This window comes from Oxyura jamaicensis, chromosome 1 (assembly GCF_011077185.1).
Source record: "Oxyura jamaicensis isolate SHBP4307 breed ruddy duck chromosome 1, BPBGC_Ojam_1.0, whole genome shotgun sequence".
NCBI classification, from domain to species: domain Eukaryota; kingdom Metazoa; phylum Chordata; class Aves; order Anseriformes; family Anatidae; genus Oxyura; species Oxyura jamaicensis.
Genome location: NC_048893.1, coordinates 118,416,981 through 118,435,661, shown reverse-complemented (window position 1 = coordinate 118,435,661; position 18,681 = coordinate 118,416,981). Strand labels below are relative to the sequence as shown.

General features: G+C 32.5%; 1 protein-coding gene across 10 annotated transcripts in view; it reads right to left on the bottom strand.

The window, feature by feature from the left end:
- The window catches only part of DMD (dystrophin), a 1,227,136-nt gene that overhangs the window by 610,139 nt on the left and 598,316 nt on the right, over positions 1-18,681 (bottom strand). For all 10 annotated transcript variants that reach the window (XM_035333326.1, XM_035333348.1, XM_035333385.1 and 7 more), the window contains 2 exons: positions 18,247-18,441; positions 6,068-6,240 (listed from right to left, as the gene is read on the bottom strand). In XM_035333326.1, the coding sequence (XP_035189217.1) occupies positions 6,068-6,240; positions 18,247-18,441 (368 nt within the window). The remainder of the gene's footprint in view (positions 1-6,067; positions 6,241-18,246; positions 18,442-18,681) is intronic.

Below are 18,681 nucleotides of genomic sequence, written 5' to 3'. Positions count from 1 at the left end.
GTTTCTATACCCATATAGGAGAAAAACAGTGATCTCTGTGCTTCTTTTTTCTGTTATCTTGATCCACCCATCAGATCAGCTCTCAACTCAACAACATTTATTAGTGATTATAACAAATGCTACAATGAGTTGTTAAAAAATACGACCACAAAATAGTTACATCTCTGCCAATGAATAGAATTTTATGTATAATAAATGCTTTTCATCAGGCTTTATCAAGCTCTGAGTATCAACAGCTAATTTGCAAGGCAACCCACAAATGGTTGCCAATTGCACTGCTATCCAAAAATAAACTTCTTTATGGTTTGTTATTGTTACTATAAACATTGTTAGCTGTTTGTCACATTTGTAATACTGCCAACCCGTTTTGGCACCATTATTATGGATTTGGGATCTTTTCCCTGGTCAGAGAAGGGCAACCTTCTCTAGGTGTCCCTGCTTCAGCAGGTAGGGTTGAACCAAATGACCTCCAGAGGTTCCTTCCTACCTCAGCCATTCTGTGATTCATTATCAGCTAATAAAAACTACTTTACAAAATATTTTTTCTGATATAACTAAGACTGACATATGACTTTTTTCATCTTTTCAGAATTAAAAACATTTTTTAAGGATATCTGATATGAACTTTTCGAAACTCTATCAGAACATTTAAATTTAAGTAGATTTTAGATTAATTAGATGAGCATTAGTCTAGTCTGTAACGTACACTGTGGAAAATAATTCTTAAATAAGACATGAAAAAGACAAAAAATAGTTTTCTGAAAACTAATAACAGAGCTCCTTCAAAAATGTAAGAAGAGAACAGTTTAAAAATGTTTAAGGTCTAAAATACCTGTAAAACTTAAGTATTCTGCTTTTAAATTAACATCTTTTGAGAATTTCTCCCTTATTTCTGCTTTGTGCTTATTAAATATTATATTATTTGTGAATGATTTGCAACACCAATAGAATAATTTAAAATTAATATATTGTTGGTCTATTATGGAAAAAATTTATTGCACTTTATTGATCCAATAACTGTTAGAAAGGAACACTTTCAGAGAGTACGTGCTGTTGTTCACAGTAACAAGACTGTGGCAATAAATATCATTAGAATACAATATCCTGACAAGAGAAAAAAGGTCTTCCAAAAGTGTTGACAAGACATTATGTAGACAATCTTTAAAACATCTATTTTCTAATATGGATTTAGTAATTTCTATTTTCACTTTTTCAGTTATTGTGTGTTGTTATTGAAGATCTAAAGGGACCTGTAGTGATTTCCTAAATGGAAATGGTTAATACAAACATACACTGGCTAAGACCGCTACAAAGAAGGGAGACTATTGTTAAGTTCAGGTACAGGGACAGGAAAACTTATGGCATCTAAATGATTATTCTCATTGGCACTTTAACATACGCTTATTCTACAAAATTCAGATTGTATTAGCTTAATGCAATGATTGAAAACGATAACATAAAAATTTAGTATCTGAAGGACACAGGTTGAAGTTACAAATTAAATGAGTTAGGCTCACAAAAGACAAATCATGGTGCTGCTGCTGTTTCCTGGGGTTTGCTGTGTACTCTGAAAACAAAGAAGAAAATTCCACTTGGAATGAGATGGTGTCACGCATCTGTCACAAGCACAATCAATTACCATGTTGTGAAATAAACTTGTACAGAAAATAAATAAATAAATAAATAAAAATATCACCTCCTATTAAGAAACCATGATAGACCTAGGCTATCTATTGAAGACTATTTTTTTAAGTACATAAATTTGTGAAAAAAGCAAAAATTTTCATTCATCCTATGCTTCTAAAAGGCAAACAACTTTACAACTAAAAGAATACAGAAGGGATGATCCCAGCATTTTAAATTGTACTTTTGCATTTAAATATTTCCTGTTATCTCACAGCAAGTACAGTAAGACCACTTACTCAAATATAGGCAAAACACTATAGTGACAATTTCAAGCAGCAAGGTTTTCAAAGACTTTAGAAGATGGGATTTGTAATGCTATTTGAGTATGTATGGTCACAATAAAATTTGTAAAATTGGTATGTGCTCTGTTTTAAAACAAATTGAAAATATATTTTGTTTTCTTATCAAAAGGAACACACTAAAGTTAATTACAAAGTATCTAGATATAAATTCGGACTTCCTGGAAATCTATTTCACACCAAAGACGAAAGATTTCCAGAATATGCTAACACAGTATGCAGCTAAGCTTCAAATATCAGAATGTTATCTACAATTAATAATTTATTACTAAACAAACAAGTGAAGATTGGGGTTAATAACCAAAGATAAAGACAGAGGTATATTTCTTTGCATTAAAATTTGGTGTGTTTTTTAGAAAATACAAAGAACAAACACTTCATCTTTATTTTCTTTACCAAATAAATAATCTGTGCTTTAATATAAACTTCTAAGGCTTTTAGTAACATGTGAGATGGCAGTGTACAAACCTTTCCTTCCATTCTACTAAGTCCTAAAGAGCACCTGATTTACACATGTCCGATTTTCTGCAAAGTAATAACTGTAATTTCCTCAGAATTGACCTTATATTTTTTTTCAACTGTTTGTATAGAGTATTCATGACTTCTAAGTAGCACACAAAGACTTAAAAATTCATTTTCAGTTCTACCTATGCCTAATATACAAATTTACTAAAAATAAAATCCCTACAGAAATGTTTTTCCTTTGGTCCACCTATTTGCCATTACTATCAAACAAGACTTACTCAGATTTTAACTGAATTTCTCCTCTTCGGTCTGGTGCCAGAATGTTCTGAGTGGCCAACATCAGCCTCTATTGCTGGAACTTTGGAAATGAACATATTCCTTTTCCATGCTTCATTAAGAGCAGACATTTTAGCTCCAGTGATTTTTTCTAGTAACTATGTACTGAACTCTTACATCAGCCTCTACATGCTAATTTAGCCTATGCAATAAAAATATTACTGAAAAATGGTCAGATGTTATCCTATACAGGACAAAACTATATTGAAAATAAATGAAGATGTAGATTTTGTGAGAGTTTTGCTTGCTTACGTATGGTTGTAAGGGAAAATGACAAAATATTCTCCAAAGTTGTACACTGCAATCTCAGCTCAGAGAAACTTACAGTATTACTGAAGTGATACTAGAGTAGCACTAGAGTAGAGTATTTTATTTATAAAATATAAACTTTAATGCATGTTTCTATTTCAATGAGATTTAGAGTAAGCTCTCTGCTAGTAACCATGAGGGTAATGAAAGTTCTGTGTTCCAGCTATCATAGAGATAATTGTCTCTGCATTTACTTAAAAAAATAATTTCCTACCTATTACTTATTACAGCCCTTTGATTTCCTAAATCCAATATTCATAAATGAACAAATAGTAGTAGTAAATTTGTATCTGGATTCTTTCAAACATATAATGCATACTTTCTCTAACACACACTCCCTTGAAAGCAAGAGAGTGTTCCAATAATACTTCCAAAACTGTCTTAAAACATCATTCTCAGTAATGCTTCTCATAAATACAGCTTCATCAGTGTCTCAAGACTTACACTGATGGTTTCATCCCTTACAGAGATACAAACAGCTAAAAGCAAAATGCTGAAGGCTGTATTGTCTTCTTTCATCTCCTCCCAAGCATTTGTGTGCAGTCCAAACGCACCTCACAAAATTGCAGAAGCTACAGGGACCATCTCGGAGTTCAAACAAAACCAAGTAAACAGTTACACAGTAAAACTGACACCACAAATGAAATATTTAAAAGAAAAGAAAAGGTGTGTGATTCCAGACAGCAGTCAAACCTTATCACCACCTTGAGTTGGTGCCAATCATACTAAAAGAGGAATGCACCCCCAGGCAAACTCCAGATGGAAAAAAATAATCTTATTTTATACTTCTCTGATGATTTCAAAATATTTGTCAAACATAATTCATTTCACCTCCAAATACTTTCTGCAGCTGGCTAAATATCACTGTAGTCCAAATAAGGGATGAATTGTCAGTGTTGGGGGACCAAGCTTTCAGCTAAGAGTACATCCTTGCTATGCATCAGTGGAAGAAAATGCATGTGGGGAGGAGATTCTCAGGGTTTCTCACAGCTTGGTCTCTGAGTTATTGAGACCAATAACTAAGAGTTTGGGCAAAGCCACCTCTGGGAAAAGTACAATACCAAATACCCCCAGTTTTTATTGTCTGTGAGAGCAGCTGTTGTGGTTTAGCCCAGGCAGGCAGCTAAATACCATGTAGCTCTGACTCATCCCAGATGGGATGGGGAAGAGAATTGGAAAGGGAAAAGTGCGAGAACCCATGGGTTGAGATAAAGACTAGGTAAAGCAAAAAACATAGTAAAGCAAAGGAAAACAGGGAATTCATTCACTACTTCCCATCAGCAGGCAGGTGTTCAGCCATGTCCAGGAAAGCAGGGTTCATCATATGTAGTGGTTTCTTGGGAAGACAAATGGCATCACTTTGAATGTCCCCCCTTCCTCCTTCTTTACCCCAGCTTTTATTTCTGAGCATGATACCATACGGTATGGGATACCCTTTGGCCAGTCTGGCTCAGCTGTCCCAGATGCCACCCCCTTCCCCCCCCCCCCCACCCCCCCCGCCCAGTTTCCTGTGCACCCCTAGCCTCCTCACTGGTAGGGCAGCACAAGGATCTGAAAAGTCCTGGGCTCTGTGCAAGTGCTTCTCTGCAACAACTAAAAACTTTGGTGTGCTATCACCACAGTTTTCATCAAAAATCCAAACCACAGCATCATGTGAGCCTCTACAAAGAAAATGAACTCTATCCTATCCAAAATCATGACAGCACCTTGGCTCCAGACTTTGCTTCTGACTTATTCTTCAGTTTTGTGTATGTTATCATGACAAACACAAGAATTTATCTTACCACAGCAGAACAATATATTATATGTATTTTTTTTTAAGTTATATCCATATTAAAATCTCAAAATTTAGGTATGTCTGAAGAGCCAATCTTGTAAAATTTAAATGAATTGACAATATCAATGAATGGGACTATTCTTCCATATATAAGTATTTTCACTATCACATTAATAGTTTACATTCTCAGAATTGTCCAGGACTTTTTGTGGTAATTCAATAAATGTTTTAAACTATAACCTTTTATTTAAGGTAAACTTATTTGTTAACTCTTAAATAACTCATACCACAAAAACCAACCTTCAACCACCAACAAAAACAATAAAGCATGTCCCATAAATCAGAAACTTTGTTATATCGCTGCCATTAATATCTCATATACCATCAAATGAAGTAATTGGAAGAACAGTTCTAGAAAGTATAAACCTAGGTATTTTATTGCAAGATGCCAAAAATTTTCAACTTCAGGTATTCATAATAATTGACTGGATTGCTAGTCTCCGTTATGTTACTAATGAGCCACAATCAACAAAATAGGTTTCACTCAATTTGCATCAGAATGCAATTCCCAGATTACAAGTACTACATATAATATACTAACAGAAAAAAATAAGTACCATGTGTACCATGAGATTGCAAATTTATTATCCTTTTAATACCTTTCTATATTTATCTTAATTGTCTTGACTTACTGTATGACATCTAATATACAGAGAGACTTTTAAAAAGATGACATTGGATTTAGAGCTGCTAATAATTCTAACTGTGTCTTAGACATAAAGTGAGAACTGCTCCTGGAATTAGTAAATCCTGTATAATTACAAGGGATTTTACTCAGATACTCCTATCACAGGTTAAGAGTTTTATATCAGTAACGCTGTGTACAAGTACAAAAGAATAATAATAAATCAGAGTAAAGGTATATATCATTTTAGTGACAAATAAATATATAAGCAATACCATATCAGGTTTTCATCCAATGCTAATGATAGTTGGTCAATATATTTTAAATTTACAAAAATGCTTATAAAATAAATAGCAATTTTCCATATACTTTCTATTTTCAATTAAGAGAAAGTATGTTTTGCAGCTTTAAAAGGTATTTCCACAAGAAGAAGAGTATGAAACAATCACCAATAGTAAAACAAAAACTAAAGGATGTCATCGGAAATGACAATTTTCAGAAGTTACTTACGCCTGTCGGTCCCTGTACATCTTGTTAACTTTCTCCCATTGGAAATTAAGCTGAGTCAGCTTGTCTTGTATATTTGCTGCTTCCCTTGGTGTAGCACTTTGCAAAGCTGGTATCTTCTTGCTGTGTATAATATCTATATGACCCTGCAGTCTCCCCAGGCGATCTTTAATGTTCTGTAATATCAAGATTTTAAAAATAAAAACAAAACATCAGCTGTAAAACAAAACAAAACAAAACAAAAACCACATTGTTCATAAGCAAAAGAAAATGGAGAAAAATGTACATTAAGCAACAGCCTGGATAATAATAACAATTTTACAATACAACCAGGTAGTAATGACCAAATGCCCATCCTTTCTTTGAAGACTCAATGTATTGAGCTCAATGTATTGTCATAAACTGTGTACTGACTTCACTATAAAGCATTAAATGTAACAAGAAGTCATCACCAGAGACTTTCTTCTTGTGGATCCGTATTTATGTAATGAAGTCCTTAAGCAGAGGATTTCGTGATACATTTCAGTCTACCACGAACGCAAGCACAGTTGGGTACTTCTATGATTTTCTTGTTCTTTACCAGAAAGAGGACACAAATATATTTTGGATCAACCAAAAACCACAAGTTACATAAGCTTACCTTTCAACGTCACATTATAAATACTAAAGCCAGAGAAACAACTGCTGGTTTTGAAAGAAAAGCATGCCTTATATATATAAATAATTTATACAGCTGTCATATCAATACTATGTTACAGTCCTGGTAACATACAACATATATATAGCATTGGCAGAAAGGAAACTCAAGCAAAATGAATGCTTCTGAAATGCACGTTAATCATTCAGTTTTAAAACTTTTCATTTCTGTTTCTTTCAGGTGTCCTCCTCTGGCCTCAGTGCTACAAGGTATGTGATACTTGTTTTAGGGATTTTATTTTTCTTTCAATGGTATTTCTGTTTGGAAGTAAAATGCTCTTTCTTCCAGATTAGTCAAGATATCCATGTAAAGAAAGAACATGTCAAATCTGGTAATTTCCTTCAGCAAATCAAAAACATTTCCTCACTAAAATGCCCATTCTTTTGAAAAGCTCTGGGCATTGTTCCTTACAAAGCTGAACTTCCCATTATACATCTTGCTGCATGAATAAAATGAAGCAAGGCATGAAATAATTTAAATAGATGCTTTGGATTGGTGACTGCATCAATCTGTCTCTAGTCTGATTTAGACTTCCTTTTTCTGAAGTTTGTAAAGTTAAGACTTCTTCATAATGAAAGGCTAACAGCTACGACACTTTAAGCATTTGAAACAATAATTTGAATGGTGCAAACAAAGCTCACAAAAATCTGGACAAAAGCAGACAAATCATCTGATACACCAGTGAGACACTAAAAGCCTCAGATGATTCTTGTGATAGGTATACACAAATAGCAGTGCAAAAATTAATGTCTTCTTATTGCATTGGTATAGTATCTAGCTGTTTCTTACCTTTCCTGCTTTTTAATGAATTCTTAATACAGGCATGCATGTCTTGCTGCAATTGCTCCACAAAGAAAGTTATACTATCTGCATAAAAATCTACAGCCATATTCAACTCTTCTCCAACCATTTCTTCTAGCTCCCTAGATTTCTAATGTTATTATCTCTAACTCTTCTTTGGTGTCTCATTTCTTCCAAAATATGCCTCACATTGTATATTGAGAACTTATAGCTAGGAACTTATCAGACCAACTGACCAATTATTCTTAAGTCTTGCTTAACACAGAAATATTCTTCAGTTGCTGCTCACAGCTCTGCAGCAACTTTGGCCCATAGATAAGGCAGAATGCTGATTTGACAGAGTTATGAGAGGTACAAATTACCAGTCTGTGTGTGAGCTCTTTCACACTACCAGCACTTTCAAAAGGAGGCAGGGATCAACAGATGTTATTTCACAGTAAGGAGAAAAAAAAAAAAAAAAAAAAAAAAAAAAAAAAAAAAAAAAAAAAAAAAGAGGGAAAATTATAAACACTGTTTAACAATCTGTTAGTCTGGTGCAATCCCGTAGATGGAATCTGATAGCTCTATTTCACCATGCAGAAAAATATCAGACTTGGATTTCCCATGTTAATGAAGAACAGGCATCAGATTTGAAGTAGTATGGGAGAGATTTTGTAGGTTATAATGTAAAATAAATAGAAGGAAAAAAGACCATTAGTATGAATGGGATCTTCCTTAAACCATTGCCATTCTGGTTATTGCAAATGAATCTATGTAAAGAGTTCCTCAGCCATTTTCTCAGAAAGTTTCTGACAGATATGGAAAGTCTGCACTCATTTTTTTGTTTGTTTGTTTTGTTTTGTTATTGTTGTTTTATCTCCATGGGCTGTAAAGGATAAGAATGCTGTAGTTATTGAGGTACAACAGATATTCAGTGTAAGCACACACCATCCAGTGGAGTTATCAAAAAGAAAATACAAGCTGTACTAAGCATTTACAAGCACATCACGTTGTTATGCCTTCCCTGTATTTCCACTCAAAGTTATCAAAGTTATGTCTCGGGCATATAGCTTGGGTTTGGTGATACAAATGAAGAACAGAATTGTCTTTCCTTATTTTCTCCCAGAGAAAGAACCACAGCTACAAATATCACTTTTGAAAAACTATACTATAGTATAGTTTGAACAGGGTTTTTCATCTGTTTTAAGTACAACTAAAAAAAAAAAAAACACAAAACAAAACAAAACAAAATATAACCGCTTCTTCGGTCTCCTTCTTTTCTTTTCACCTATTCTGAAGGACAAGTACCCCATTTATAAATCAACATCATACAAAAAAGAATGCAATAGAGGTCTGATCCTGCAAAATCTTGCTGAACTATGCAAGCTGAAGTCCAGAGCACATTCTTCTAACAGCACCTTTTACAGCTAGAAAAAAAGCACTCAGTTTTGTAATAGTCTCAATATGTCTCTGGTTATAATATACTAAAGGCTACAAACTATATATACAAATATTTAGTATACTAAAGGCTACAAACTTCCAATTAATACATTTTAAAAAAGGTTCTTTTATCTTCTATGATAAAGAGTATATCAATCACAAATTATTAACAATTTAAATTTAGTTTATAGGTTATTTTTAATTATGAAAACCTGACACCAAGGTTTTACTTTATCTTTAAGGTTTTCTAGTATTATCAAATAGAAACTCTGGGGGTGTATCCTTTTCTGTGTTTGTGGTTTTAATACTTCTGTTTCAGAAATAATGACACTTGAACTTTAGATCCTGGATATAATGCTCGCTTAATACAAAATTAAAGACCACATCCATGTTTTGTATGTTAAAACATTTTCTTTTTGCTTTTCTCCATTTTAATGGAATTCATATTTTAAATATTTTACACACTTTTATTGATATATATTATTTTAATTTTAAATATTCTAAAATTCCTGAATGAAGTCAATCATGAAATGAACAGTGTTATGCTTAAACTACAGTGAAATCAAATACGAATTAAGTTAGATGCACAAAATAAATTAAAGAGTAAATAGACACGTGTGAGGAACCTGCTATCTACTATTTCTAGTCATTCCTCCAACATGTGATCTTTGGGAAAACTTACCAGCTCTAAACATGTTAAGTTGCATGCTTTTTGCACAAAGTTGATAGTAAAAGAATCAGTAGCAAACAGTAAAGAACAGTAATTGAACTCATCTAATATTTTTCAGTAAAAAAAAAAAAAAAAAAAAAACACAAAATTAAGTATATACGGAAAAGGTGTTCAAAACCTGAAAATTATGATAATGTTCAGAAAGGCTACAAAATGTCAGTTTAAACTGATTTAAAAATAAAAAGTTAAAGGTTTACAGTTACAGCAGATTTTTTCACACTACTGTTATTCCCAAAGCAATGAAATTCTATAGAATTTGAATTATGTTCTTTCTGTTTGGATACGTTGTCTTCTTTCATGTGTTTTCTCTCTGACTCTTATAACATGATATTCAGACAGTAAGACATTTATGATTTACTATTAAGTGTCTAGAAATGTTATTTTTCTGGCATAGGAATTTAAGTAATGGACCAAGAAAGCTATGTTTATAAAGCTATGTTTATATCAGCTGACCAAAAAAAAAATATATATATATATAAATATATAGTTAAAAAATAAAAGCTTAGGATTCCACATATTCCTAATGCAGAGAAGTCAAAAGCTCTTAAGTTTGGAATGTCAGTATTTACATGTCTTGACCTTTCACTTCCATTTACTCCCCTACTCAGAAACCATACCCTGAAGCAAACACCAGGAAAAAAAGCCTGAGTCCCATAAACCCAGATGGAGCATGCTGAGGTTCTGTGCCTTTATTGTGCACATGTAATTAAATTATTGCTGGGAGCTGTGGGAGCTGTGGGAGCTTACTAAACTGCAAGGTGCTGATCTTTAAGAGAGATTATAAAAATAATGATTCCGTGGAGGTGATAATAAATTGCACATTAATTTCATTGTGATGGTAAAAAGCCTAACATGGCACAAAAATTACAATGTGTCAAATTTCACATTCCTGGGAAATGACAGTTAAAAACACTATACCTAGTGAAGGTTTTTGGTTAAATTTGAAAAGCAATGTTGTGTTATTTTTTTTGTTTGGTTGGTTTTGGTTTTGTTTTTCCTCACTGCTCATGTTTCCCAGAATGTAATAAATATGTTTCTTGAGATCTATAGAAATGAAACAGCAGAAATGCAAGAGAAACATTCAGCAAAGGAAATTGCAGCCCTGTTGGTTGAAATATACCATAATTTCAAATCTTTGTGTATTATGCAGGGAATATCACACAACTTCTGTAACAATGCAGTATAAAAAAAACTGGTTTCAAGTAATTCAAAATCTATTTCCTTTCACAAACAATATATTACTCATAGTATAAACAAATACCCAGTTATGTCACTATTATAAAAAAAAAAAAAAAAAAAAAAAAAGTTTAAAGAATGATCTACCACTTTTCTTCCACTATGCTCCTTGTCACCAGTTATTGCCTCTATACACATCCTATCAATTTAGTTTCTTCTCACGTATGTCTTGTTTACATGGCTCTGACCTTTATTTTTAACTTTTCAGAATCTTTACTTGTTGTTTTATATACTTTCAAACTATTTAATATAGTTTTAAAATTAAACACAATATACACAGCAAAGCTGTACTACTTATTGAGAAACTGATCCATTCTGAATACCATATTCTAACTCTTATTACAGAATACAAGTTGCCTTATGGACAATTAAACACTGAGAAAATATTCCAAACCTATAATTCAGTTTGCCAATATTACATATCACCATTTTTCCTGTCATTGCTCTGCACCATTGCTTAACTGCATTTTTTAGAAATTTAATTCCTTTTAGTTTTTAGCCAAACTAAATTGTTGTGTTCATTTTTTGTTCCCAATTTACTGCACACTCTTTCCTTTCCCAAGATTTAATAACTGCATCAAATAATGGTAGTTTTAATGAAGGTTTTGAGCGTTATCCTAGTAGAAACTGTCATCTATGCAGAAATTTCACATGCAATGAAGTTGCAGCACAGAAGCATGGAGCACAGAAGCATGGAGCTACTAGGCAGAAGACTAGGCAGAAGCATTTAGACTGCAAAAGCTATTGTAAATTGAACAGTCTTCATGGACAGTCTGAGCTGAACTGAAGCTCTTCCCAGCCTGTACATTTTATATGCTCATTAACTTAACTTCTAACTCTGTGGTTCCTCATTTTTCTTAACAAAGATACTATACCTACTGATTCCTTTTTATTCAGCATTTATGAATTCTTCTGATTCTACTAATGGAGGATTTTTGCACTTTTTTTTTTTTTTTTTTTTTTTTTTTCTTTTACAGGAACAAAACCAGTTAAACATGTAAAAGACTTAAACCATCTTACGTCTAGTTAATATGTTTTGGAAATCTCTAATAATGAATTTCATAGAATCATAGAATGGTTTGGGTTGGAAGCAAGACCTTAAAGATCATCTAATTCCGATGACCTTAAAGATCACCTAATTCTACCTCCTACTAGATCAGGTTGCTCAAAGCCCCATTGCCCCATTCAGCCTGGCCTAGAACACTTCCAGAGATGGGATTCAAATTGACTCAAATTCAGTATATTTGAACCATGGACATAACAGAGTGTACTGGTATATTAGTAGTAATACTACTATTAAGTGATAGGGAAATACTGGATTTTTTTTTTTAATCATTTTATCCAACAAAATCCATAAAAAAATACAAAAAGAAATAAATAATTAAATTTAGGACAAAATATGAATGTCTCTGTAAGTGACAAAATGTGGTTGTCATGGTTGTCATTTTATAACCAATTAAAGCAATTAGGCTGTACTTACTATTTTGTAAATCACAGAAATCAAAATCCTTATGAAAATCTGACATCAATGCTCTGAAATAATTGCATACAAACAAGCAAACAAAAATACCCTAGGTTCCTAAAGCTCTGTGGCTGTAAATACTAAAACATATTACTCTGCCAAAAAAGGAAAAGGAATGTTCCATAAGGTTACAGTAACTTGAATTCATATGTCCTGAGAAATGTGACTTACATTTAACAAACTAGAGGAAATACTTAAACCAAAATAAGAACGGCAGAAGCCTTGTCACTGGGATGATTCACACTAAGGAAAATGTTTCCTCCCCTGGCAGCAATCTATCACCAAGAGCAACAGGTGGCTGGACCTGTGGCATTACTCAACAAACATCATTTGACTTTCCCAGCATAAGATCTTGCACTCAGTGTTCCTTACTCTACTTAAATCTTGGTTTTATATTCTCAGGCCATGGATAATTAAGGTATTCAATATTATTAAACTGAGTATAAGATATATCAGGGGATAAAAATATCAAATATCTCCAAATCTTCCCAAATTATATCCCTTGAATATGATGAAGGCATCATCATCACAAAAACACATCCACAACTAAAATTTTAATGAGCAGGGAAAAATGTAATTAAATGTTAACATCTGCCAGGCTGCACTTAGGCAGTGAAATTAACTAGCCTTCTTCTCAGCAAGTCTGAATATCAGCTAATCTCATCAGCCCAAGAAGCACTTACTGTGTTTGACATGTTAAAGTAAATAAATGAAAAGTAATGTGCCTATATATATTGAAATTGTATATATATATATATATATATATTAACCAAGTAGGTCAAAAATTTCTAACAATTAAAAATAGAGTAAATGCATTTATCCACTTTAGAATTGATAAATGATATATTCCTTAATGTTCAGAATTAGTAGCCTATGGAGAGGCATATAATTTCTGATTTATATGTCAGACTTGTGCTTTTGTTTAAAGCAGAGCTGCTATAGACAAATAAAGATAATATAGCTGACCTTCTGTAAGAGAAATCCACAACTGAATGGCATAAGGTTGTCCAAGAAAAAAAAAAAAAAAAAAAAAAAAAAAAAGAGAGAGAGAGAGATCATGCATTTATGTGTCTGCACAAACCGACGTATCTCACACACATACCCCATGTATCTATCATTCATGTTTGGGAGAATAGCTCCAAGCAGTTAGTTATCAAAAATGCCTTGGGAGACTTTATAACATGGTTAAGAGAAGTGCACAAAGCTTTAATTTTTAAGAAAAAAAAAATATATATATATATAGAAAATCATTAGCAGCTGAAGTGATAGTAGCCTTTGGGGAATGATCCATCTCATTGCTCTTGAAAACAGAAATCTGAGTGCTAGGGACTCAACTCCAGTTCTTTTTGACTACCTGAAATTTGCCTTTATCTGATAGGTAAAGACAACTTTCTGTAAAAATCCAGCTCCTTGGTAGTTCGTGCACAAAGCAGCCACCAGCATTGTTTTACTGACATATAGTTAGATAGTGCATTTGATTACACACAGTTCTAAGATACAGTTAATTGAGTTTTATTGAGTTGCAGCAGAAAACTGCAAATGCATGAATATCATGTTAGTAAGTGTTTCTTGATAAGAGTCACCTCAGACACACCAAATACGGATTCCAATATGCAAAAATTAAAATTCACTTTTGGCAATCCGAACATAAACAGAACAATGCTTTACAATTACACAAGTAGCAGATTTTTTGATATGTGGTAGTTTTTCTACTAATTCCAAAAACAGCAATAGCACAGTTGACAGTAATCATGAATGACTGGAAATTTCCACAAATTACTTATAATATTAAAATCAGATATGGGTATGGTTTCTTTAATAAACTATATTGAAAAGGGGATTATGTAGGTATTCTGGCTGTCAGAATCACAGATGCATAATGTTTACATTAAATCTCTCTATCCTGAAATAAACCACAGTAGGAATCTGTTCAAAAAAGAGCTCTGTCAGTAGATGAAGGGTTATAATTACCACACAAAGGCAAAAAGAAGAGAAAAAAATAAATATATCAGAGCATGAAAATACCTATATTTAAGAAACAACAGCAACAAACAACCCAATTTTTAACTAACTAAATAAAGAGTTGACTCAAAATACACGAGAATGAACTAGAACAAGAACTATTACAATGATTATGCAAGGAGCTACATACATAAGAAACCTCTTTCTCAAAGAACCAGATGGCTTTCCATATTAAAACTATTACATAATTGTAAAATATTGTAGCTAAATGTAGAATCATTTTTTACAATACAATGTTCCTGCCAAAATTAAGATTAAGAAAACCCAACAGCTTGGTAAGTATAGGCCTTACTGTAGATTTGCAATGTTAACTATGTTGAGTAAGTAGCCTTAGAAAATAAGCATTTTGAATTCACAGTTCACATAGTTAAGTAATGAATAGGCATGACTAAGCTGTGACTATAACAGCAATTCTTAATATGAAATTCTACTAAACAGTTTTTCACATATGGCTATAAATGCAAATTAGATTTCCTAAATTCCAGATAGACTGTTTCATGTTAGTGCATTCATTTTTGCTATGCGTTAATAAACAGAAGTAGATTTGAGATTTAATTCTCAAGTTAATAAATTTCTTTATTTCAGTGTACACATATCACACTAAATAATCTGGAATTTGTACAAGATTACACGGGCTCATCATCACACAGGAAACCTCTAGTGTAGTAAAAGTAGTAAAAGTAACGTAACTCATTTTCTAGAACCAGATTAACTTGAATAAATGCCAATTTGTATTTTCATTTAACTTTCAGGGAGCATTTGGAACATCCGGTACCTGTATGGATAATTAGCTAAACTCTTGGAGCTGTCTTCTCTATGAAGATATTTTATCCTTGCACTTGATCATGTCTTGAAATCTATTGTAATTACAATCAATGCTATATAGGGAAATCAGAGATTATGAACATAGTACTAACATGAAATTCCAGGGAGTTATATTGTTAAAAAAAAAAAAAAAAAAAAAATTGCCTCCAAATTGAAATGAAACATCACCATTGATAGGAGACAAAAGTACTATAATGTTTGTGCCTGTAGCAAAACTTGTCTTATTTTAGGAGCATCTCATTAAGTCCAATATATTGATCTTTCGATCTATGAACTGTGATTTCCCATTTGATCAAGTGGAGTTTCATCTCTGACAGAACTGTAATATTTAAATTGTTTCTTAAATAATAAATACAGTAATGAACAAGTATGTGTTAGGTATGTATGTATTAGGATATACGTAACAGAGCTTTTAATAGGATAATAGAAACATTGCAATTGCTGACTTTATGAGATAAAGAGACAAGACCTGGTTTATCTATTTCCTCCACTCACTAAAACTTGGAATGAAAAAAACATTCCTAGAAGCTGGTTTCAGCAGATTTACTAAATGTGACCATAAAATCATTACAATTTACTAAATGTTAGCAGTTACAAGATTTTGGCTACAAATAATTGTATTTTTCTATTTTACATCTCTTTGACATAAAAAGTCAGTATTAGAATTATCTTCAACAAATAATAAAAGCATTTTTAAATTTCTATTTGATATTTGTCCTATTAGATTTCAGGTTTAACTTGACTGATTTCAAGCAATCAGATTTACTATACATATTTACTTTGCAGAAAAGTGTTCAGTTAACACTGAAAGGTTCTTGTAAATAAACTTATTTTTCCTTTTAAGGATTAATTAAAATGGATCATTTCTGAATGGGCGTTAAAAAAAATCACCAACAGTTTTAAAACACAGAGCTATTTGTGACAGCTTTGTAATTTGATTCATGCAAATCTGTCAGGGATAAAAATCAACTACAATTTAATTTCAAACCTTTTCCAACCAACTGCTGAACAATTTATGCACTACTTTTCTATTTTTACTGCAAGATAATGACAATGATAAATGCTTTTACTTAGAAATAAATATTCATTAAGCAGGCTCAGATCAAAACTACACCCTTCCAAAAGCCCACAAATGTGTAAGAACCATTTGCCTTTTCTAAGAGATTTATTTAGGAGAAAGATGGAAATGTTCTCACAAATGTTTCTCGTAACAATTTAATAGTTCAGTTAAATTAAACCTATGACCTTCTAACCTCAGTAATCAATATTATTAAAGTTGGTGTCAACTCTAATAATACCTAATCTTTCTGGGTAAACAACAGAGTACTTATGGATGTAAATCAGATAAAGGTGACCCAAATGCAAAGCATTAAAAAGCACTAATCAGAAGACAAATGCCAGTAAATTGCTTGATGTAGGCTACTGTATTTCCAGCTCATCTAGTAATGAACATAACAAGTTTATAGACAAGGACCAAGCGGTAGCTCATTAGGTATGATTTACATGTTCTATGACTTTTGTTGTTGTTGTTGTTTTGTTTGGTGCATGAGTCAGTCTATTGAGAGTAATTATTTTAAATGAAAAACGAAATAACATTGGCACATTGTATGCTCTAGAAATTAACTTGGGATAGTCAATACTCATAACCTCTTTAATATACTGGTACTAGATCAGAAGATGTAAAAGGAATAGTTTGCTGTTACTTCACACAGTCCTATTATCAGTTATATTTTTTCCCTTGCTCGAATATTTCACTGCTATGCTTCACTGGATGAGCTATACTGTCTTGGCTAGGGAACTGAAAATACCTTAATTTTTTAGAGCTAATAAGCATAACTATATCTGTGTGCATGTATACACACACAGATATGTAAAATGTATAGGATTAATAGAGATATCCATACCAAAACTATAAATGGGTACTTCAAATGTCCTTACCAGAGCCCCTATTCCAATTCTTCCTAAAAGCTTCTTTCAGACACGACAGTGGAAAAATTCTAGCCTCTCTAGGCTAAAGTTTCCTTTTGTTAAAAACTTCCCTTCCCCAAAATTATCACATAAAAAATGGAAATGTGGTCTCTTCATGCTGGATGACATTTTGAAATTTCTGTAAATATATACAGAAGTTGAGCATGATTTTTTTATAAGGCTTTATTCACAAGCATTATTCTGCTTAAGCAGATAACTCATTCACCTACTTAGGCTTACAGCTTTAACCTTGTTCTCTTCTCAAACCATTCTGTGTTGAAAAAATTCCACCAATTTCAAGGGGTTTCACTTTTACAAGTAATGAAGAAACTAGACAGTAATATTTAAAATTATATTAACAATACTGAATTAGCTTTTGTTAACTACAATAACTATATACTGGCCAGTATTTTCTGTCTGGTTAATTAAACTCTTAACAATTGTACAGAATATATCCCCAGTTAGGCTGCAAGCTTTTGTACTCTAACATGCAATGAAACAGCTGGATTTTACTTGGTTTTGCTTCTTTTTCAAATAAAAATATAAAGCTGTCTAAGATAGGGTGTGGACAGGTTTCAAGCACTTACTAATTACTTTAAATTAAACACACACACACACAAAAAAAAATAATAATAATAAAAAAAATAAACACTTGAACTACAAATTTGCAATTTTAAATATATAACTGCTTCTCTCTGTCCTTTGTTCCACTCAGGGCCATGCTTTGAAGATACCTTAATGCTACTGCTTTTCTTACAAATGAAATAGATAAAAATAAATGAATCCACCAGTGTCCTTACAGTTCATGCCAATGTGTCTTCATTTATAAACATCCGTATATGCACATATCACAGAGGGGCTGAGTACTAATAAAAGGATATATATGAGAGTGAGCACAGGCTACCAATATACAGAAGCCCCCACATCACAGCTACATACCACTGTAAAGAAAACTGTCTTACCTTGAGACACTCTTCTTGTCTCAAGAGATCCTCATAATCCTTAACCTGCAGAACAGGAGAATTAAGGCGTTCTTCTACTTCAGACAAGGCTTGCAGAAGCTGAAGGATCTCTGCCAGGTATGTAGAAGGCACATAAGTGGTTTCCACAGTCATACTTTCAGTCATCACAAAAGTTGTATCTTCATGAACTGTTTGCTAGTATAGATACACAACAAAATGCTTCCTTTAGTTTCTCAACACTACACAAATTTATAATTTCATGCAATTTCCAGTTCACAATTTAGAACCAATTAAAATAATTTATTATTTGAGGTTTTTTACATAGATCACTAACATTTCACTAGTTTGTTTGAAATAGCAGGTACTAAATTAAACCATGAAAAAGTATGCAATCTTTTCTTCTCTTGCTCTCTTTCCAAGGAAATGAAGATCGAA